The sequence below is a fragment of the Eucyclogobius newberryi genome, unplaced genomic scaffold (genome assembly GCF_026437365.1).
Source record: "Eucyclogobius newberryi isolate DKJ021-1_F unplaced genomic scaffold, fEucNew1.0.hap1 SCAF_17, whole genome shotgun sequence".
NCBI lineage: Eukaryota > Metazoa > Chordata > Actinopteri > Gobiiformes > Gobiidae > Eucyclogobius > Eucyclogobius newberryi.
Window position 1 is genome coordinate 14164172 of NW_027315801.1, and position 23256 is coordinate 14187427.

The 23256-nt window shown below is 42.8% G+C and overlaps 1 protein-coding gene and 2 long non-coding RNA genes across 3 annotated transcripts; all 3 read right to left on the minus strand.

Annotated features, from left to right (window-relative positions):
• Window positions 1–1838: 1838 nt before the first annotated feature.
• Window positions 1839–14269, minus strand: LOC140362956 (C4b-binding protein-like). Its single transcript, XM_072449255.1, has 5 exons — window positions 14198–14269; window positions 13759–13938; window positions 7394–7573; window positions 4435–4614; window positions 1839–2083 (listed from the first exon to the last, which is right to left on the minus strand). Exons 1-5 carry the CDS (start codon window positions 14244–14246, stop codon window positions 1887–1889), a joined length of 786 nt encoding a protein of 261 aa, XP_072305356.1. The 5' UTR covers window positions 14247–14269; the 3' UTR covers window positions 1839–1886.
• Window positions 14270–14388: 119 nt separating this feature from the next.
• Window positions 14389–18866, minus strand: LOC140362959 (uncharacterized). The gene is made up of 3 exons (XR_011927125.1): window positions 18802–18866; window positions 16827–17003; window positions 14389–14462 (listed from the first exon to the last, which is right to left on the minus strand). It is a non-coding gene; the product is annotated as an uncharacterized lncRNA (long non-coding RNA).
• A 3336-nt stretch (window positions 18867–22202) lies between these two features.
• On the minus strand, window positions 22203–22978 carry LOC140362958 (uncharacterized). Its single transcript, XR_011927124.1, has 3 exons — window positions 22843–22978; window positions 22571–22735; window positions 22203–22465 (listed from the first exon to the last, which is right to left on the minus strand). It is a non-coding gene; the product is annotated as an uncharacterized lncRNA (long non-coding RNA).
• Between the last annotated feature and the right edge of the window lie 278 nt (window positions 22979–23256).

Genomic DNA, 23256 nt, shown 5'->3' on the forward strand with positions numbered 1-23256 from the left:
CACCACTTTTTGAAGCTATTAAAGGTGGTATGGACGATTTTTTTCAGCAAATTTTTGATCATATTTCCTCGTGGCGTGGATAAATCATTTGTCCTGCCACGTATCAATCATAAAACGCACCTACCGCTCACCTGCAGCCGCGTCAGGCTCGTCCCCACGTTTCCGCGTGCCTAAGCGCATGGATCTATCATAATATAGTTCCCTCAGTGTACGGGGCAAAATGAAGACGGAGAAAGACAGTTTGAGCTGACGCAGAAGTGGACAGAAATCTACGGGAGACGAGCGATGCGATGCGCTCCGTTGCGCTAATAAACAAACGCACGTGTGTGTTGTATGAGTCCGCACGGGGGAGTGCGCATGCGCACTTCCGCCTGCGTTCTCAAATCGCCGAAAAATCGTCCATACCGCCTTTAATGAAAAAAAGACTAAAGTAAATTTTGGCACACAAAGGAGAGATTCAATCTGTGCCAGTTTTGTGGATGGGCCCAGAAATAACAGAGGTATTAAATTATAAACCAGGGACATTTTGACAGTAAAAGACAAATCAAACAAAGGAAATCTTTCCAGCTCAGTTTTAAATAGTCAGATTTTTTTAAATGACACGAATAGACAAAAAAATTACTCTGGAGTCCCGTGCAGTGCGACCTCTCAACTGCACGTCAATGGTCAAAGGAAAGTGCCACACACAAGTGCAGGAGCACAATCACAGAGAGCAGCTTCACTTGGCTTCTGGACCTACTGGAGCTTCTGCTTCTGGATGAAAACGCTTGAAACAGAACAGAAAAAAAGGATCAAGTTTAAAATCAAGTGCATTAGAAAAAACAAGTTAGATATGCAAAAGAAAACCTGTGAATAATTACAGAGAAACATGTTGTTAATAACACTTAGGCGCGCCCGTTTGGAAGGGCGCAAAGCCGTGCCAAGAGGAGCGCAAGACATTTGGAGAAATGTGCACACATTACGCGTGACACGTTGGCGGTAAATTCACCTTTTCAGATGACCTGCCCTGAGATGACCTGCCCTGAGATGACCTGCCCTGAGATGACCTGCCCTGTCTGTGCAGATGACCTGCCCTGAGATGACCTGCTCTGAGATGACCTGCCCTGAGATGACCTGCCCTGTCTGTGCAGATGACCTGCCCTGAGATGACCTTCCCTGAGATGACCTGCCCTGAGATGACCTGCTCTGAGATGACCTTCCCTGAGATGACCTGCCCTGAGATGACCTGCTCTGAGATGACCGGCCCTGAGATGACCGGCCCTGAGATGACCTGCCCTGAGATGACCTGCTCTGAGATGACCTTCCCTGAGATGACCTGCCCTGAGATGACCTGCTCTGAGATGACCTGCCCTGAGATGACCTGCCCTGAGATGACCTGCCCTGAGATGACCTGCTCTGAGATGACCTGCTCTGAGATGACCTGCCCTGAGATGACATGCCCTGAGATGACCTTCCCTGAGATGACCTTCCCTGAGATGACCTGCCCTGAGATGACCTGCTCTGAGATGACCTGCCCTGAGATGACCTGCTCTGAGATGACCTGCCCTGAGATGACCTGCTCTGAGATGACCTGCCCTGAGATGACCTGCTCTGAGATGACCTGCTCTGAGATGACCTGCCCTGAGATGACCTGCTCTGAGATGACCTGCCCTGAGATGACATGCCCTGAGATGGGCCAATAAGCTGACATTTTAGTTGCATATTTTCTAACGAATCACCAAAAAAAGCTTCTGGGTTGGAAAATGTAGGAAAACAAAAAATAATAACAAACTAAAAGAAAGAAAGTTTGGAAGAGTATGACCTCATTGACAACTGGTTAGCTCTTCTCACAGCCTTAGTCACAACAGACTTGTGTGATAGTTTTAAAATGATTTCTCTGCTTTTCATTAGGCGGGGGACTTACACTTGCACTCTGGAAGTTTGGGAGACCACTGACTGTAAAGGTCACAGGTCACGCTGGGCTGTCCTGTCATATTGTGTCCAGAGAGGCATGTAAACACCACAGTGTCCTTGTACTTATAAGAGGGACGGGAACCATCCACCAGCACACCACCCTCCACTTTGGGAGCTGTGCACTGTATCACTATGAACACAAGAAGAGGGATGAACAAGGAAAATACTACTTTTATCACCATTGTCGAAATATAAATGGGCTCAAGCTACAACAAATCAAGATAAGCTTTATCATGCACAGATGTTTAAGTCCACCTTCCAGCTAAGGACTCTGGTCAAGATCCTGGCTCAATATCTGGACAAGCATCCTCAGGTGTTCACTGTGTGACAGTTTGCATCATTAAAGGGTCTAATGTAGAGGGCCTTCCCCATTAGGTCGAAAAACTAAGTACCCAGTACCAATAAATACTAAAACAAGCATCCAAAGAAGATGCTCATTTGCTTCCTTCATGAACAGTTTTAGAATAGTCCATCTTTATCAGAATTTATAGAAATAAGACTGCAGGGTACTAGAGAAACCAGTAATGAAGCCTGCGTAAATTCAGCCTGGAAGACCTAATTCCACCCATCTACGTCAAGGCCGCCTGCTCCCCTGCTCAACCAACGCACCCAGTTCGGCCTGTCAGTCTATGAGAGTTCAGATCCCTTCTCCACCACGGAGCTCCTCCAGGTTTCTACTTTTTCCCCATGGAGGTTTTTGTAGTTTTTCCTGGCCGAGAAGGAGGGACTAAGGACAGGGGACTCCCGGGACATCGCCCCTCGCACCTGCTCCCCATCTTCAATCAACGCACCCAAGTTACTCCTCCCCGTGGCACGTCGCACCTCTGCTCCCAATCAGCGCACAGCCGGTCCTCACTCAGATGGCTCGGCCGCTTCAGACCGTACTGCGACCCACCACCTCCCCTCCTCCTCCTCCTCTGCATCCCTCTCATCCTAATCATCTACCCTCTCACCATATCTACCACCACCAGTCTCCAGGCCCTAGGGGAGACATCTAATACAAATAGATCATGGAGTGCCCATGATCGCAATGTCTTCCGCCGGGGTCTGAGCGCCAAATAACCCATGTAATAAAGCTTGCTAAACAATCCTATCTGTGTCGTCTGAGTCTCTCCAGGATGAATTGTTGTTACTGTGTGTTGTGCTGTGGTTGGGATCTGGGGTTCATAGAACCACTTTGTTTATTGTCATTAAAGGCGCAATGGATGATTTTTCGGCAATTTGAGAACTCAGGCGGAAGTGCGCATGCGCACTCCCCCGTGCGGACTGATACAACACACAGGTGCGTTTGTTTATTAGCGCAACGGAGCACATCGCATCTCTCGTCTCCCGTAGATTTCTGTCCACTTCTGCGTCAGCTCGAACTGTCTTTCTCCGTCTTCATTTTGCCCCGTACACTGAGGGAACTATATTATGATAGATCCATGCGCTTAGGCACGCGGAAACGTGGGGACGAACCGCACACGGCTGCAGGTGAGCGGTAGGTGCGTTTTATGATTGATACGTGGCAAGACAAATGATTTATCCACGCCAGGAAATATGATTAAAAAATGGCTGAAAAAAATCGTCCATTCCACCTTTAAGGTATCAAAATCTGCATCTAGCCTTTTCCTTAGTATCAAAATAGAAAAAGAAATGTTTCTATTTCGAGAACTCAATATATATCGGTTGGCATAGACCAATATTTTGTCTGGGACAACTCCCACAATGACAAGACACAATAATTAGTCTGGAAGTGCCTCATGTTAAACCACAGACAAAACAGTGAAAACTGAATAGTGTGAGTAGAAAATCAGTGTCGTTAACACGTTTAAAGCCCAAAAGGGTTATGTAAGAATGAATTAATGCAAAAGGACACAACATGGCTGCTGCCCACCTTCTAATCACCATAATATTTAAAAAAAAGAAATATTACTTATACTTAAAAATGGCATCAATAACTTTAAATGGTTATTAGTTACCCTATAGCTGCTTAGCCTCAAGCAAACTTTTAAAGGACACATTATACATAAATGTCATTGTTATCGGCCTTTAAACATGCTCTTGAGTTCAACATGCAATTGTAAAGAAAGTGATTTGACAGCAAAAATGCTCAGAACGAGTCTGCCAATGATTTATGGACTTAAAATCCACGCAGGACACTTCAGGATCTCTAAACATCACAAATCTGGAGAAATTTGGAAATGAGTGTTTTCTGAGGCTCATAGGGGAGTCTCGACCTTGTAAACAGGATTAATAACACAAGTGTGAATGAAGCTAAATAGGACTCCGGGTATGTTTTTGGTGAGGACACATAGTTATAACGTGGTTAAAAGCTCAAAAGACTCAATTTTGCATAATTTGTGTCCTTTAAGTTTATCATGTGTTGGTCCTGGTTTAAGTTTTGACATTTTCATTTTGACACAGTTTGACTAAGATTAAGATTTTAGCTTTGATTAAAAAAACTAAATATTCAAAGATGTATTTCTCCATGTTACGTACTTGTACACTGGGGTATTGTTCCAGACCACTGGCTCTTCTCTCCACAGGTCAGCACACTGTCCCCCCCTGTTAACTTGTATCCCTCTGAGCACTTCAGCGTCACCTTCTCTGAGTATTTGTACGTGGGACGAACATCCACCACCTCACCGTCTTTGATTTCAGGAGCCGTGCATCTAATTACTGTGGAGAGAAAAATGTTGGCCAAATTTTAAATATTACTTGACTATACACAGTTTTTGACAGAATGAAATGAATGAAATGAATGAAATGAATGAAATGAATGAAAAGCAATTGTATTTGTAACTCATCGATTACAACAATTGGATAATTTGTTAAGTAGCTTTACTTTTATGGATGGGCAAGCAGACTTTGGGTGGTCATCAATATTTACTTGATAACATTTTAAAAAACACTACTTTTCAGAAGTTCATCTGTACACTCAAAAGTAAAAAAAAAAGAAGAAGAAGAAGAAAAGAGCAAAAATGTACCCAATGAGTGTCACTTCACTGCTCGATCCAGATCCTCCGGTAGCTTTATGTGATAAAAATGATGGCCTGTATTTGTTGCCACTGGAATCATTACTAAGGCTTTAACCTTCATTTTAGGTGTGAGCAACAATGTAATATTTGTCAATGAGGCTATCCTTTCCAAAATACTTGTCTATGTCTATGATCATTTCGACCATAGTTTGGACACCCCTGTTCTAAATGTACTTTTTTGTTAGTTATGGTGGAGTGATATAGTACTCTGGATAAGGTCCCACTAATCCAACTCAGTTAGGAATCAATTATAACCATATTATTTTCCGCACTAGGCGCACGTAAAAGTCTTTAACGTCCTCAAAAGTCGTCCGTGCGCTAGTCCAGTGCGCTTAATATGGTTTATTTCTGGTTGTGCTTACTGACCGCGAAAATATTTTGTATGGTACACGGTGTATAAAGAAGATTTGGGACACGAGACGCCGATGCACGTCTAGCTTTACAGTATTCCAGAACCGGAAGTCCCAACAACATGTATGCAAAGCATTCTGGGAACAGTAGTCTACCTGCACGCGGCGCTCTGTCAAAATGTAAACACAATTTTCAGTGAGGCACAACGCAGGCACCTACCGGTAAATAAAGGACCCCAAGAATCTTGGCCCAACATCACTCCTGCCAAGAGACCAGCAGACATTAAACCGGGACACAAGGGACAAAGTCTGTGCGAAACCAGAACAAATGCACCGGGACACGGGACGTAAACAATCGGGGCTGTCCCAGGTAAATCGGGACGTGTGGTCATAGCTATGCATTTGAAGGATTTGAGGACGAGGAATGAACTGAAAAAGTGACTGTATTGTGTTGTATTTTACATGGTGCAACTGAACGAGGCTGGGAGTTGTGGATATGCTAACGTGTCTGTTAGCGATAGCAGAGTATGTTTTGAACAATGTTGATCTGAATGAGTTGAACGCGTTTAATAAAGCTCAACTGATTCGGACTTATCTGTCTGTTTGTTTATCTTATGCGCTTTATCGTCCGGTGCGCTTTATGTATGGACCAGTACACATGGTACACAAATGGCTGATGGTGCGCTTAATAACCCGGTGCGCCTTTTCGTGCGCAAAATAAGGTAGATAAAACTATAAATAATTGCTCACTGTATTGATAACAGTAAAACAATACTGTAATTTTGAGACTTGAAGCCGCTACTTTTTTCCCACGCTTTGAACCCCGGTCATTATAACGGTGCGTCTAATTTATAGATTTTTTACTGGCAAACGGCCACCGGGGGGCAATGTAGCTGGAAGTGCAAGCATTTGACACGCTGTAGAAGAAGACGTCAGTGGAGGCACTGTCCAGGAGACACGTCTTGTTTTCAGACCCATATTCACAGAGAAGTTACAATAATGAGGAAGTGACTCTCGACACGGCAGAGTACAAAGACACACGTGCAGCGCGCACATGTGTTAAACGGCGATCTGACGCATTGAAATTAAAGACCTGACTCACGGGTCAAAAGCCAACATGTGCATAATCACCCTGGACAATATTTCTGTGTAAATATCTTGTTACAATGCAACATGATAAGTACGAGCCCAGGAGCAGATGAACCAGATGTGAAGACACAGAGTCATCAAGGACAGCGGGGACAGTAGGGACAGTTCAGATGTGTTCTTTGTTTATAAAACTTCAAAACACTGTTATAGTACAATTCAACTCATATTCACTGATTTATTAGTCTAATTAGTACCGTGGCGGGCGGTGTGCCGCGAGTCCCCCGGTTCTAAAGACTCATCACTACCACGCTTATTTAAGTGTAAATATCTCATGTTACAGCGTGGCCACCTGTGGGATTTTTCAGGTGCAGCCAGAATATGGACAAGTTATTTTTTCTTCTTGGTAAATATTGTGTGCGCGGCTTTTATTCAGGAGCGCTATATATACGGTACATAATGAGCTACACAACTGTTCCTGGGCTGGAAGTTGCCAACATAAAGCCATTATTGTTCCGACCAAAGTTCAATGTCCTTCTGTTTAGAACAGGATCTTGCATTCAGAGAACAAACTGCACAGAACGGTTTAAGAATTTTTTTTAGATTTTGTATTACTTAATTACAATTTCAAGTTTTTATAGATAGAATTTGATTATATCCACTCTACAAAGAGAGCTTGGGACCATTTTATTCTACGGTGTGGTCCGAGGTAGGACACCTTTATTTTCTTGTTTCTTAATGCTTCTGTCCTGGTTTCCCTCGCACTAGTCTCCTCCCTCCATTTTCGAGTCCCATGTTTGTGAAGTTTTAAACTTCACAAACAGTCAAACTAGGCCAGATTCTTTACACATATTTAGGTCATGTGCAGTTTAAATATGACTTTCATGCAGTTTATTGAGCACTAACAAAAGGGGGACATTGTCAGTTGGTGGAACAGGTCAAACAAAAGAGTGGCAGGTGAGAACAAGGACCAGTTATACTCACGGTTGCATTTTGGAAGCTCGGGAGACCACTTGCTGTTGATGTCACAGGAAACACTGTCTGAGCCCACTATGTCGTAGCCAACATTACAGCGGAACGTGACCGACGTCAAGAGAGAGTAGGGGGGACGCGAACCAGCCGCCACAATCCCAAACTCGATCTTAGGATCTGGACATTCCACCACTGGAAATTATTAAAAACATTTTAGTCAATTTTGTTTATGATATTGAGAAGCTTGGATTTCAAAATGCTGCACTATGTATTGCATAATCTTTGTAGAAATATTGGACAAAACCCATCTCCTGTGTAACTCGAAATATAGAACAAAATGTATCTACCATCTGACAGAAATTTTTATTCAGTTCAAATTCCAAAATCATTTCAAAAAGTGATTGCATCATTCTGTGGATTCTGTGTTTTGCACGTTTCCTCACACTTCCTCTGTGTAAACGCTCTTTCTCACTGCAGCCACACTTTTGTACCAACAACACAAAACCTTTCTTCAACAAACTGTGCAGAGGACTTTTGTAGACAAACTAGATAAAAGGAACACTAATGTACAATAAACTAGTGTCCTGGCTAAGGGTGCATCGATATATCGACTCAGTATGGGTATTGGCCGATATTCATGTCATTGAGTAATATTGGTTTCAGTCCAAAAGCACCGATATCAGTCCGTGATGTTACGTCTTGGTAATGAAGGCGTTGACTCTGCCGTACCTTCAGAAACAGGAAGAAAAAAACAGCTCATGCACATCTTCATCAAAGAATGCACAGGTCAATGGACCTTGGACTCAAACTCTTCGAACACTAAACCTGCACAAGGATCAGCGCCACAGACAGCTCTGAGGCCCCAAAGAGCTCTGAGGACCCAAAGAGCTCTAATGAGGCCTTGATCCACATCTGAGCCTATCCTTGGACACGGAAGACCTGAGGGTGGCTGATAATTGCAGAGTGGCATTAAAGTCAGGTTCCGTTGAAGTATTCCACTAGAATTAATCAAAACTTATTTCTTAACACCAGCATTCCTTTTAACTAAGTTGAGCCCAGGCATAGACTGTGTAACCAAATGTGTAATCAATTGCTTTTATATATTTGATTATTAAACCACGTCATCCCGGTTTATAGAGCGTTTGTATTATTCAGTAAATTAATTGTGTACTCCCTTTCAGAGAATGAACAAGCTTCAGATGGTGCCCCATCTGAAATGTCCCCGTAAATGTGTGAGGAGGAAATGAGTAAGAATACCCTGCAAGTGGTAGGGTGTTTTGGGTATTTTTCCCTTTAAGCCCAAGGTAAAATATTCCACTGAGTTAGAATATGCCACCTCTGTGCCACTGTCTTTTGGCTCCTGGATATCTTCATTGACAAACCTTTCCCTTTGCAAGAAATATTTGTCAGAAGAGAGGGATGTAGGGGACCCATATATCCCAAAAAGACCTTTCAAAGACAGGACCTTTTCACTGTTCAAAACACTGTTGCAGAAAGCAAAGCAAAATGTTGGATGGATCAGGAATGTTCCCCATCCCCCACGGATCAGAACACTGTCTTCACAAGAACTTGTTCCACCTTAGATCAACATCTCTGATAAGGAACAGGATGGAAAGTCCTTAATGACTATAATTCACATCTAAACTGACTTAATGCTTACTGTGTGATCTAAACGTACTTCCTTATGACCTGCTAATGATGTGTGTTCATTGACGATGTTGCAGTATTTTGTTATGGTTACATGTAATTTTTGCTGGTTTAAGTTATATTTGTCCAAACTGAGAATAAGTTTGACCACGAGTAAAAGTCACTCCCACTCTAGGCCACACCTCCGAGGTCAGATAAAAGACCAGTCGAGCCTCTTCCCTTCGGCTCTTGATCTAAACCTCCGCCAGGACACACCAGGTCATGGACCCCAGGGGCCCCCCACCAGGGAGAGGGTCAAGCATCAACTAAAGGTGCAGTCTTTATGTGGGGAGGAAGAGCGTTCCAAAATTTGGGGCCAGCTACTGAAAAGGCCTGGTAGCCCAGGCTTTTGAGTCTCGTTTTTGGGACAGATGTTGGGACTGGCCCTCAGACCTCAGTGAGCGCTCAGGAGTGTAGGGAACAATGAGGTCTGAAATATACACGGGGGCCAGTCCATGAAGCGCATTAAAAACAATCAATAACATTTTTAAATCAACTAAAATGAATTGGGAGCCAGAGCAGTGAGCAGTGTTGGGAAAGTTCAATTTCTACATGAACTAGTTCAGTTCATAGTTCACACATTTTAAAATGAACTAGTTCAGTTCATAGTTCATAATTCAAAATTTTGAACTAAGTTCACAGCTCCAAAAAAAGAACTAGTTCAGTTAATTTTTTCAATATTATGCAATACATTTTCAAAATTATTTCCACAGCCCAAATACAACCACAGGCAGTTATACGTTGCGGTCGCGTCAATGCTGCTTTTATCGTTCGTCAGCAGTAATACCGTTCGTTCAGTTCACATTCACCAAAATTATGAACGCGTTCAGGCACAACACTGGCAGTGAGGATAAAATGGGTCATAATATGTTCTCTACAACGTGTGCCAGTTTGACGTGCTGCGGAATTTTTAACTAACTAACTAGCGTGACAGGTTAGCTTGGCTGATCCCTGTGTACAGTGGATTACAGTAGTCAAGATGTGTAGAGATAAAAGCATGGATCACCCACTCCAGGTCACGAAAAGATAAAACCAATTTGAGTCTAGATAAAAGCGTGATAAAAAACAAGATTTAACCACAGCCCCCGAACCTTAGTTAACGAATAACATGGTCAACTACACATACAATGAGATTCAGTGAGTGACAGTGAGTATGCGCTGGCATACAGGGATTTTGCCGGTGGGCTGATGGGTAATGGGCCCCGCTGGGCCCCGTTGGCCCCTGCCTTAGCTGGCAATTTGGTGAGAAACTCTTCTGAAAATAAAATGTTTTAGTCGGACCTCTTAGTTGCCATAGAAACACATACTGACAAAATAGCGTCAACTACATATTTGAAGCTGTACTCTGCATTGTGTATGTTAAAGTTGGTTTAAAGCAGTGGTTCTCAAACAGAGAGTAGGCTATAGGCCACAGAACATTAGGCTCCTCAGGTAAAATGAGGCATGTTTGATGTTTAAGGTGCACTATGTAAGTTTTCTAGTTAAGTGCCCTTCACCTAAATTTCTCATAAAATCGTTCTTGCTTTGTCTGGACGGTTCCACAGTATGATATAAACTCATCTATCTTTCATTTATCTAGTTATAGGACATTATTTAGTAGGATATTATACAACTCTGGCCAACCAGTGTAAAATGAATAGATTTTTTTTTAAAGTTCATGAAATTATCCCTATTTTCTGATTTCCTGCCCCCACAGGAGGAGCCACAGGAGCACCCACAGGAGGAGCCACAGGGGCACCCACAGGAGGAGCCACAGGAGCACCCACAGGAGGAGCACCCACAGGAGGGTGGAAACGCTGTGGAAACGCTCCTAAACACGGGCACACAGCGGGACTCTTCTCTGTCCCGTTCCGCGGGTTCTGATCGGAGTAACAATGCTTGAATAACGTGAGAATAACGTGGGCCCCCCAGACCCCCATGCAGGACTCCCAGGAGTGAATATTACAACTCCTGGGCCACATTTTCATTGTAAGTGGATTAAAGCAGCAAAGTAATCAAACAGAAATGACTGTTGTAATTAGATTATTTTAACAAAGCATGTCACTTGGACAGATGTGATATGGGCGTGGCCACAGTGCACACGTCTGATGTTGCTCACAGTGGTCGGGCACAAGAAGAATTAGAGGGAAGATTGGCTGAGACTACGTCCTGGGTTGGGCGGGGGAGGCAGATGGCTCTTCACGAGGGTGGGGGGCGAATCTCAAACTAAGCCGTCTGCATTTCCGGGTTGTGAGCGGGGTCCAAGATATGGGCAATATTTTATAACTATTATGTTATGTGTGTTGCACAACACTTATTTTTATCAAATATACCCTTAAGGTAGACTACGAAACGGAAAAAATAGCATGATATGGAACTGTTAAGGAGTCAACATTTCCTTGTGCTGTATTCATTTCTGTTTGTATGTTGTACCGTTGTTGTACTTGCCTTGGGACTAAGGATATAAATTAGCTTTGTAGCTATAATCCATCATATTTATATTTGTTCAATACGGATGTTCATTAATGTGCATTGTTCCGTGTAATGTTTACGGCAACATTAAACGTTTGTACGGGCTGTCTGTGAACGCATCATACAGGAGTTGATGTGCGTAGGTACGGGAGATACGCTGGTAATGAAACACGGCACGTTGTCTGTCTATATAAATCCTGAACAGAGCAAACAATTAAAGTGGATAACTCCATTCAGCTGCCTCTTCTTTGTGTCAGTGCACGCACCACATCCCAATTAAATAAATATATGGTATATAAACCGACACCTTAACGTGGTGGAGGGGTTTGAGTGCCCGAATGATCCCGGGAGCTATGTTGTCGGGGGCTTCAAGCCCATGGTAGGGTCTCCCAAGGCAAACAGGTCCTAGGAGACGGGTCAGACAAAGATTGGTTCAGAAGCCCTTTATGATGAGTTCGCAAACAAGGCCGATTACGTCGCCCGGATCGGCGTCACCGGGGCCCCATCCTGGAGCCAGGCGTGGGATGGGCGCTCCATGGTGAGCGCCTGGTGGCCGGGTCTTACCCCACAGCCCGAAAGAGCGACGTGGGGCCCCCTCCCGTGGGCCCACCACCCGCAGGAGGATCCATAAGGGGCCGGTGCAGAGAGATCTGGGCGGCAGTCGACGGCAAGGGCCTCGGCGACCAGATCTCCAGACACAGAGACTAACTCTGGGGACATGGAATGTCACCTCGCTGGTGGGGAAAGAGCCTGAACTTGTGCGGGAGGTTGAGCGATACCGACTAGATATAGTCGGCCTCACCTCCACGCAGTTTGGGCTCTGAAACCCATCTCCTCGAGAGGGGCTGGACGCTCCACTTCTCTGGTGTTGCCCGAGGGGAGAGGCGGCGGGCTGGTGTGGGCTTGCTTATAGCCCCTCAGCTCAGCCCCACGTGTTGGAGTTCACCCCAGTGAACGAGAGGGTCGCATCCCTCCGCCTTCGGGTGGGGGACAGGTCTCTCACTGTTGTGGCGGCCTACGGGCCGAACAGCAGTGCAGAGTACCCGGCCTTCTTGGAGTCCTTGGGAGGGGTACTGGACAGTGCACCGATCGGGGACTCCGTTGTTCTACTGGGGGACTTCAACGCCCACGTGGGCAATGACAGTGACACCTGGAGAGGGGTGATCGGGAAGAACGGCTTCCCCAATCTGAACCCGAGCGGTGTTCAGTTATTGGACTTCTGTGCTAGCCACGGATTGTCCATGACCGAAAGAACGAGATCGCGGATAAAAGCGGTCGAAATGAGTTTCCTCCACGGGGGGAGCTCGGAGTAGAGCCGCTGCTCCTCCACGTCGAGAGGAGCCAGCTGAGGTGGCTCGGGCATCTGTTCCGGATGCCTCCTGGGCGCCTCCCTCGGGAGGTGTTTCAGGCATGTCCCACCGGGAAGAGCCCCCGGGGAAGACCCAGGACACGCTGGAGAGACTATGTCTCTCGGCTGGCCTGGGAACGCCTCGGGATCCCCCCGGAGGAGTTGGAGGAAGTGTCTGTGTTCTGGGACTCCCTGCTCAGACTGCTGCCCCCGCGACCCGGCCCCGGATAAAGCGGGAGAAGATGGATGGATGGATGGATGGTATATAATAAAAAGTAATTTGGACATTTGGATTTTTATTCCTGCTGGTTTTCCCCCGAAGACGTCAGGGGACACATCACATTTTCCTATATTTTAAGCTTCAAAAGGCTGTGTGTTTTATTACAATCAGACTCATATTCACAGAGAAATGAGTCTGATGAGGAAGTGAATCTAGACGCGGCTGAACACAAAGACACACGCGGAGCATGCGATGTACGACGATCTGCAGTTTAGAAGCTGCCGCATTAAAATGAGTCTTTCTTGGCCCGACCTGCCCCGCGAGTCAAAAGACAATCTGTGCGTCACTACAATGGACTATACTTCTGAGTAAATATCACATACAACGTATTCTCTATTTTCCTTCGTAAATTTTGTGTGCGCAGCTTTGTATATATATTTTTTCTTTAGAACATAAAACAACAAGAACAAAAATCCAAAAGAAAGGAATAAAAAAACATCAGAACCGGGTCGGACCAGAGAGAAAATAAGGGAATGACATCTGAGAAAAAAGAACGGTTAAAGCATAGAGTCTAAAATAACTGTCCCATTTTGTCCATTGTTTGTGAAATTTGTCCAGAGTTATTTTATTTGGACTTTTCTCATGTTGTGCAGTCTTGTTGAATGTACTTACAGACACATGTTGGTGGCGCTTTGTCGAATTCGCTGTTGTCCGAGCACACCAGCTTTTCTGAGCCGTTTATTTTGTACTTTCCTTTACAACTGTACGTGACGGCCTCGAAGACCGCGTATTCCTCCTTAACGGGACTGAAGTATCCGTTAGCGATTTGATTTGGCGGATCACACCTGATCACTGGAAAAATAACATGAATTATGTTTTAAATAGCATGGAATACAGGTTTATTGTTACATTGGGTTTTAAGGTCAGCAACATTTCAACTTCAAGAAAATATCTAAAGCTTTGAACAGAAGCAGTGTTAAAACATTAAGCCATTTGTGGTTATTTTTTCAGGCCATTCACTTTTCCGCATAGTTCTTGTACATTTAAAATAAACTGATTATAGTTATGAGAAGTTTGGAATTAAAATGATGTAATAATAAAATCCACATACCTTCACAAACAGGAAACCGGCCTTCCCAGCCCTTTGATGTACAGTACATTTTATTTTCTCTTCCCACAGCATAATAGCTAAGGTAAAGATAGAAATGCAAAAGTAATTAAGACACAGCACAAATTTAGAATAATGAGGAAATACTGAATAATAATAATGACTAACCCTTCGTTACATACAACATGAATTATAGCTCCAAACTCAGTGCCTTGTGAGTAATCGACACGTCCACTGATCACCTCTTCAGTGGAACCACAGTTTTTTACTGAAAAACAAATGTAAATAAAATTATTCTAAACTATTGTTTGTTTGTTTTAAATGAAGAAAAAAGTATCACAAAATGAATCTTATCGAGTACGGTAATAATTATTAAAATGCGAGTATAAAATTATATAATTTTTTTGATGCAATAGTGTATGCAGAAATCGAGATTCAAAGTCATAAATAAGGCATGAATAAATGTATTGATAGCAATATTTGCTAATGCAATAATCCATTTTGCGACAAACTAAATATATCACAACACAACCAAGGTCCATATGATATATGTATGAATTTTCTTTTTATTGATTTGTGGTAAGATGAGTCCAAAATACAGAATTTTGGTATAAACTCCACTTGCTGTGTTTGAAGGAAGAAGAAGGATGAGGACCATCCCAAAAACACCATCCCTGCTGTGAAGCATGGAGGTGGACCATCATGCTTTGGGGGTGTAAACATCATGCTTTGGGGGTGGAAACATCATGCTTTGGGGGTGGACCATCTTGCTTTGGGGTGTAAACATCATGCTTTGGGGGTGTTAACATCATGCTTTGGGGGTGTACACATCATGCTTTGGGGGTGTACACATCATGCTTTGGGGGTGTAAACATCATGCTTTGGGGGTGTAAACATCATGCTTTGGGGGTGTACACATCATGCTTTGGGGGTGGAAACATCATGCTTTGGGGGTGGACCATCTTGCTTTGGGGTGTAAACATCATGCTTTGGGGGTGTTAACATCATGCTTTGGGGGTGTACACATCATGCTTTGGGGGTGTACACATCATGCTTTGGGGGTGTAAACATCATGCTTTGGGGGTGTAAACATCATGCTTTGGGGGTGTACACATCATGCTTTGGGGGTAGAAACATCATGCTTTGGGGGTGGACCATCTTGCTTTGGGGGTGTAAACATCATGCTTTGGGGGTGTACACATCATGCTTTGGGGTGTAAACATCATGCTTTGGGGGTGTAAACATCATGCTTTGGGGGTGTACACATCATGCTTTGGGGGTGTACACATCATGCTTTGGGGGTGTAAACATCATGCTTTGGGGGTGTAAACATCATGCTTTGGGGGTGTACACATCATGCTTTGGGGGTGTAAACATGCTTTGGGGGTGTACACATCATGCTTTGGGGGTGTAAACATCATGCTTTGGGAGTGTACACATCATGCTTTGGGGGTGTTAACATCATGCTTTGGGGGTGTACACATCATGCTTTGGGGGTGTACACATCATGCTTTGGGGGTGTAAACATCATGCTTTGGGGATGTACACAGCATGCTTTGGGGGTGTAAACATCATGCTTTGGGGGTGTACACATCATGCTTTGGGGGTGTACACATCATGCTTTGGGGGTGTAAACATCATGCTTTGGAGGTGTAAACATCATGCTTTGGGGTGTACACAGCATGCTTTGGGGGTGTAAACATCATGCTTTGGGGGTGTACACAGCATGATTTGGGGGTGTAAACATCATGCTTTGGGGGTGTACACATCATGCTTTGGCATGCTTTTCTGCACATGGGACAGGATGACTGCTCTATATCAAGGAGAGAATGAATGAAGCCACATATTGTGAGATTTTGTGAAACAACCTCCTTCCCTCAGCCAGAGCATTGAAGATGGGTCGTAGTTGGGTCTCCATGACAATGACCCCAATAAGAAGCATATCAAGGATCTGGAGTGGCCTAGCCCTTCTCCAGACCTAAATCCAATAGAAAATCTTTAGATGGAGCTGAAACTCCGGTGTTGCTCAGCAACAGCCCTGAAACCTGACAAATCTAGATGAAATCTGTGTGCAGGAGTGGGCCAAAATCCCTGCTGCAGTGTGTGCAAACCTGGTCAAGCACTACAGGAGACTTTTGACCTCTGTAATTGTAAACAAAGGCTTTTATACCAAATATTAACACTGATTTTCTCAGGTGTTCAAATACTTATTTACAGCAATAACATACAAATAAATGACCTAAAAATCATACAATGAAATTTCTGGATTCAACACATTCACTGCTGGGTCAAACCGGTAATACATTTAACATTAAATAGAGTCTGAACGCAACTACACTTGAACAATTTTGTCAAATTTCCTAAACCTTTTAACCTGATATTGCTATTCAAATTAACTTTATTTTAAAGTATTATATTATGATTCTAATTAAATCTGTTTTTCACCTATTTAACCCAATTAAAAGTAATAATAAGTCTATTTATTTTCAGTGCCAGTGTCATAACCTACATAAAGGCTTTGTGACGGCCTTGGTCTGAGCACAAACTGAGTTCTGATTTACATAAGAGAGTTTTGTCATTTAGAAAAGAGAGCGAGTGAAAGAGTGCAGCCAGACTCTGAAGTGACACTTACTTTCACATATCATTTTCAAATTGCTCCATTGCCCGTTGGTGCAGGTGACAGTTCCAGATCCCAATGGTTTGTAGCCAACCTGACACGTGAATCTGACTGAGGTGCCGTCAGGCGCTGGGAACACAACCTCAGTGATCAGTTCCATGTTTTCTTTGCCTGTGGGTTTGTCACAATCACCTGTAAGAAACAAGGAGCAGGGGTTAGGGCTGTGCAAAGGACTCGAAGTGAGAAGAGGGCAATTCAAGACCACAGTATGCTGCTCTCTTATCCAATTTGTAGTAAACAGGCTACTAGTAAATTCAAATGATATAATTGTGGGAAATTAAGCTCATTTGCCTTTGGCTTCTATGGATTCTGAACAAACAAAAACTGCAACTCAGTCGATCTCTTAATCGTCATATGAAAGAAGAGTAGAGAATACGCTTTTATTCAGGCTAAAATGAATATACATGTGACTAATACACTGCCTGTCCAAAAAAAGGTTGCTGTAAAACGCTGTATTTAAACAAAACTGATGCAGTGAGTGGCTTCTCATTTCTGAAACAACCATGTGGAAAGACAAATCCCGTGGTCATGGAACAGGTGTCAGTGTGTTTGAGAAGTGTCAAATCAGTATCGATTAGAGAAAACATCTCAGGAGAAGCAGAAACTAAAGTACTACAGATCTGAATCCAAGTGAGAGTGTTCACATCCGATTCACATCAAAGTCGAAACACAGAAACAACCATAAGCACTTTACAGTAGCCAATAAGAAAACTGTCAGGCAACGTTTACAATGTTGTGGTAGCATTTCACAAGCTAAGCGCTAATTTATCTAAGTGAAAGAAAGTAGTGTCAAATGCTTTCCAAACTATTTATCATCGCTCAAATTTCATTTATTCACGAAAAGGTGTTTTATTCCTGACTCAAAGCGATTGTTCGTACAGAGGATTTATACGTTTATTGCAGGTGTGATTTGTGCTTAGCTTCTGATTAGCTTCTATTCTTGAGTAAGTAGTTTAGTTGAGTGTCTGCGTGATGTCAAGCAGACACTATATGTTCTTGTATTGTGAGTGATGTCACACATTTTGTATTATTATATTTTCCATGATTTTCCATTTAGCCAGTTTCAACTCCTTAACGCTTTAACCGATTTCAACATGTTATACCTCATTATGATCGCTTTCACAGTAGTACATGTGCTATTACTTTTGACATTTGAACAACTTGTACTTTTTGCAGAATTTTCAAAAGTATTAAGTATAAATGAATTTGGGCATTATGAGTGTCTGCGGAATTCTTTAGACTTTATTCTTTAGGCTTTTGTGACGGAGCCAGTCGAGCGAGAGAGAGAGAGAGAGAGAGAGAGAGAGAGAGAGTGGGAGGGAGAGGGGGAGAGAGAGGGGGGGAGAGAGAGAGGGAGGGAGAGAGAGGGAGTGGGAGGGAGGGAGAGAGCGAGGGAGGGAGAGAGAGGGAGACAGACACTCCAGCAATGGCTTCAGCCATTGCAGATTTTCTAGTTCAGTCTGTTCCATGAATGGTCAAAGTGCACTGCGCAAACAAGAGCGTCACTCTGGAGCTGCTCAGCTTTTTCCAGGTGCCTCTCGGCCAATTTTTATCATGTTTTATGCGGTTTTAACATTAATCTAGTATTAAAAATAAAAGAATTTAGACTCGGCCTTTAAGGCTGCTCCAGACCAGTCTAAGTTTCCAATCTAAAATGACAAGCTGAGCACGCTTTTTAAACCCAAATGAGCCAAAAGAAAGTCACACTTGGCCAATGGAGTCTAGCTTTGAAAGTATCAAGTTTCATGAAACTGGCCGAGTTCTGGCCGAGTTAATGTTGGAAAACTGTACAATTTAAATGAATCTTCTGGGGTTGAAAATCCTCCAAAACTACAACATAAAGTTCCCCAAATCCACACAATTTTAGCAGAATTGAAAATAAATGAAGCACTGAAATGATCCACGTAGCGTTCACGGTTCATGTACTCACCATAAACACTCCTGGCCACACCGAGGAAAACGAGAAACATCCAAAAAGCCTTCATTGCTCCGGTTCCTGTTAAAACCACATCGAGTTTATTGAGCTGATTGTGACACAATAATTTCGTACTTGCAACATATAAAACGGGCAATGTTAAACAATAACCTTTTGAAGATCGTTTTCAAATACTAAAAAGACAATAATAATTTGGAAGCAAAGAGCTGATATAAAAACTACTGTAACTATTTCTAATTTCACTCATTTATAGTGTCCAAGCCACACTAGACCTGGGCCAGTCCTGGTTTCATTAGTATCATTTTTGATTTGGAATGAATTGGACAAAAGGCAAAGCCGTTTTCCTTTTGTGTAAAGTAACAACTCTGTTATTAACCCTTGTGTCGTGTTGGATTATTTTACTCCACTTTTGTCACACAAACTAACAATGGGGAAACAATGGCTAATAGAAAGCCATTGTTTCCCCATTGTTAGTTTGTTTCTTAGGAGGTAATTTAAAAAACAATGGCTAATAGAAAGCCATTGTTTTTTAAATTACCTAAGAAACCTCCTCTGAAAAGGGGAAACCACAATTATATTTTGAATCAAAAATGTCTCATAAATAATGACAATGTCTCTTTTAAACTAATTCATAGAATTTATCTTGCTTATAAATGCATGTTTTTATGCTTTTGGATAGACGGAAATACTGAAATTTAATCATATCATGTTTAGTTTTCATGACACAAATGTAGATTATAGTAAGGAAATGGCAATTAATTTTGGCAAATTCTACATCCATCATAAGTATCCCTTTTTTCACTTTCAACATACTTATTCACTAAATCTAAAAGCTTAAACCAAAAGGCCATAATCACTTATCTTAGTATGTCCATCCAGTATCTCCATTCCTTTGACTGCTATGATAATCAATGTGCACTGCATTGTCATTATTCACAATGATTTTTTTTTTTTTTTAATAAAAAAATCTAAATATCTTTGTTCATGAATAGAATCTATATCAGAGCCTACCTTTTTCTGGTGAGATAACAAAAAGCATCAGCGTTTGGTGTTTCAGGGCGGTTGGTATCCAAGTGTTACATTACTGCCACTTACTTTCTTCTTCTTCTTCTTCTTCTTCTTCTTCTTCTTTTTGGTGAGATAACAAAAAGCATCAGCGTTTGGTGTTTCAGGGCGGTTGGTATCCAAGTGTTACATTACTGCCACTTACTTTCTTCTTCTTCTTCTTCTTCTTCTTCTTCTTCTTCTTCTTCTTCTTCTTCTTCTTCTTCTTCTTCTTCTTCTTCTTCTTCTTCTTCTTCTTCTTCTTCTTCTTCTTCTTCTTCTTCTTCTTCTTCTTCTTCTTCTTCTTCTTCTTCTTCTTCTTCTTCTTCTTCTTCTTCTTCTTCTTCTTCTTCTTCTTCTTCTTCTTCTTCTTCTTCTTCTTCTTCTTCTTCTTCTATGGTGTTTTAAGGCAGTTGATATCCAAGAGTTTTTGTTGTTGTTGTTGTTGTTGTTTTATGGCGGTTGGCATCCGAGTGTTGCATTACCGCCAGACTTTATTCCTTAGACTGTTGTTGCTGTTGTTATTGTTTTATGGCAGTCGACAGCCGAGTGTCGCATTACCGCCAGACTTTATTCCCCAGACTTTGTCGTAGTCCCAAAAGTTGTTCTTCCAGTGCTTTGACCTCCAGTGCTTTGACAAAGCCCAAGAGGTCATGAGATGCCTTTGTCATTGTATCCTATAGAAGTTGTTGTTGTTGTTGTTGTTGTTTTATGGCGGTTGGCATCCAATTGTTGCATTACCGCCAGACTTTATTCATCAGACTTTTCGTAGTCCTCAGACTCTGTCGTAGTCCGTAAAAGTACTCCTTCCATTGCTTTGGTGTTACAAAGCCCATGAGGTCATGATATGTCTTTGTGACTAGAATAGTTGTTGTTGTTTCAGAGACCAACCGGCTTTATTCCAGGGAGACTCTTCTTCATCTTCCTCTCCTTCTTTGACGTTCGGTGCTTCCACCGTACAGCTTTATTCTTCAGGCTTCATTCTATAGGCTTTAATGTTGTTGTTGTTGTTGTTGTTGTTTTATGGCGGTTGGCATCCAAGTGTTGCATTACCGCCAGACTTTATTCCTCAGACTTTGCCAGACTTTATCCTATTTCCACTGATGTCGCTACTTGGTAGCCGTGCGTCTACGAGACTGGGCGAGGACAGGAGACCACCCCCACCCCCATCTCGTCACTCTGATCACTCTGACTCCCCAAAAGCAGACCCCCATCACTCCGACTCCCATTTAGCGCCTTTAGCCTGTTTTCTATATCTGCCCAATCAAGCTCTTTTGTTCCAAGGAATCTCGCTGCAGCTTTAGCAATGATCCTGATCCTTTCAGTTCTACTTTGAGTCTGAGCAGCACAGTTTACAACATCCACCATAAAGAGTACAAAATCCTCTCTATCCACAACCAGGGTATTCTCATTAATTCTGGAACCTGCACACTTGGGACCTCCACTCTTGAAACCTTCACACTTCTTGGGAGCCACGCTGGCCTTTCTCATTTCGCCCTGGCTGGGAGCAGCGCTGGCTCCTCTCTGGATTTACTCTAAACTCGTTACGTGAAACTTTCTTGACTGCATCTGCATAGGATATACCTTGAGAGACCTTTATTTTATGCACCTCAGCAGCTCTTTTGCTAAACCTGCATCCCCCGTAGGCAAAGCTATGTTCTTCCCCACAGTTACAGCACTTCAGTTTTGCTCCCACGTCACACTTCCCATACTCGTGATCTCCTGCACATTTACCACATCTTTGCCTCCCTCTACAGACCGCTGCAATATGCCCAAAGCGCTGGCACTTAAAGCAACGCAGGGGCGGTGGAACATATGTGACCGGCCGTATGAAACCCAGTTACATGTCTACCCGGAGACATTTTGAGTTATTCACAGATTCTGAAAGTGTGAATTCAAAGCTTCCCAATGATGTCTCACTCATGTAGATCTGATAATATTTGAGTAAGTTGTGGTCATTTGAATGTATACAACTCTCAAACCCATTCACTGAGAAAACGGCTTCCAAAGTTTCTCACCGGAGTGAGCCCAGAGTCACAGGGGGGCTCATTTGCATCTCATTGAGATAAGCCCTCCCCCCTGTCACACTGACACCACCTTCCCCCTACAGCTGTCACTCAAGACTCAAGAGGAGTGTTGTTATTGATGGTAACTGGACTTGAATCAGAATTAGAAGTTACTATATTAAAATGGAAATACTTGGATTACAAAAGGCCCTGAATAGAATCAAAGAATCAGAATCAGAATAGGGTTCATTGCATTTGTCGATAAACATAATTCACAGGTGATTCACCAACAATGGTGCACTGAATGATTCAACACAAACAACAAAAGATAAGATAAGAGCCTTTAATGTTACAACGCAGTAGATACAGGGGGAAAGGACAGTAACTTATAGGAAGTTTTAAAAAACTCTTAATAGAAGAACTCTTATAAACCGATGCCAGGGCCAGGTATACGAACTGCAACGGGTCCATGGCTTTGAATATATGAGATATGAGATATGAGATATATGTACACCACCAGAGTCCAATTACATCAGAGATCACATCCTCATCCTCTTCTTCGTCTGTGCACTCTTCTGTGCTGTGACTCTCGGCTCTTGGCATCAAAGCTGTAAACAAATAACAGGACATTTAAGAAATGGCTAACTATTTCACATAAAACACTCATTAACTATTTTTTTTTTAACACAATGTGAGAGTTTCAATATAAATACCTGAAGTGCTGATAACTCTTGATCTTTGGAAGCCGTCTGAAGAAGGTGCTTCTGCCAGTCCAAGTTCTTGACAAACACTTTGCCATCCGCCGTTCCAACAAGCTGTGGGATATTGAGGTGAGACTCAGGAGAGCTGTTTTCCACTACCTGATGACAAGGGCGACACTGTAAAAAAATGAGAACAGAAGAAACATATCTTAAGCAGAGAGCAGCACTGAAGTTTTGCCAGGCTAATGTTTACACATTACAGTAGTCAAATAATATAAACTAACCTCAGCGATGTCTTCCAAAGTGTCAACCCTGGTCTTCATGTATGCTCGCTTGATAATCTGATGATCTGTGCGTGGCCTGCAGCTTCTGATGTGTGGGAGAAGCTGTTTCCACAGTGATCTGAAGCTTGATGTACAAACTGCAGGCTCACCTGAAAAACAGATGTTGCTTATGGTTAATTATACTCTAATCATTAAAACACGAAAATCACCAAAATAATGTTTTACACTTACCACGCTCCTTAGCAGACTTCACGTAGAGACAGGTCATGTCAGTCAGGGTGTCTTTGCCAATTCTGAAAAGGGGGATAAAAGGATTAGGGTTAACAGTAATATGGGAATAACACGCTTCACAGATAACAGTTCACATTGTGACGTTAACGGTGTATTTAAGATGCAAAACGCGGAGATATTGGG

Coding starts and splice junctions, on each gene's coding strand:
- LOC140362956 (XM_072449255.1), bottom strand. CDS start 14,246: ATGTACTGTACATCAAAGGGCTGGGAAGGCCGGTTTCCTGTTTGTGAA. Junction 7,574..13,758: donor AGCGCCACCAACATGTGTCT/GTAAGTACATTC, acceptor AATAATTTCCAG/TGGTGGAATGTCCAGATCCT. Junction 2,084..4,434: donor AACAATACCCCAGTGTACAA/GTACGTAACATG, acceptor TTGTGTTCATAG/TGATACAGTGCACAGCTCCC.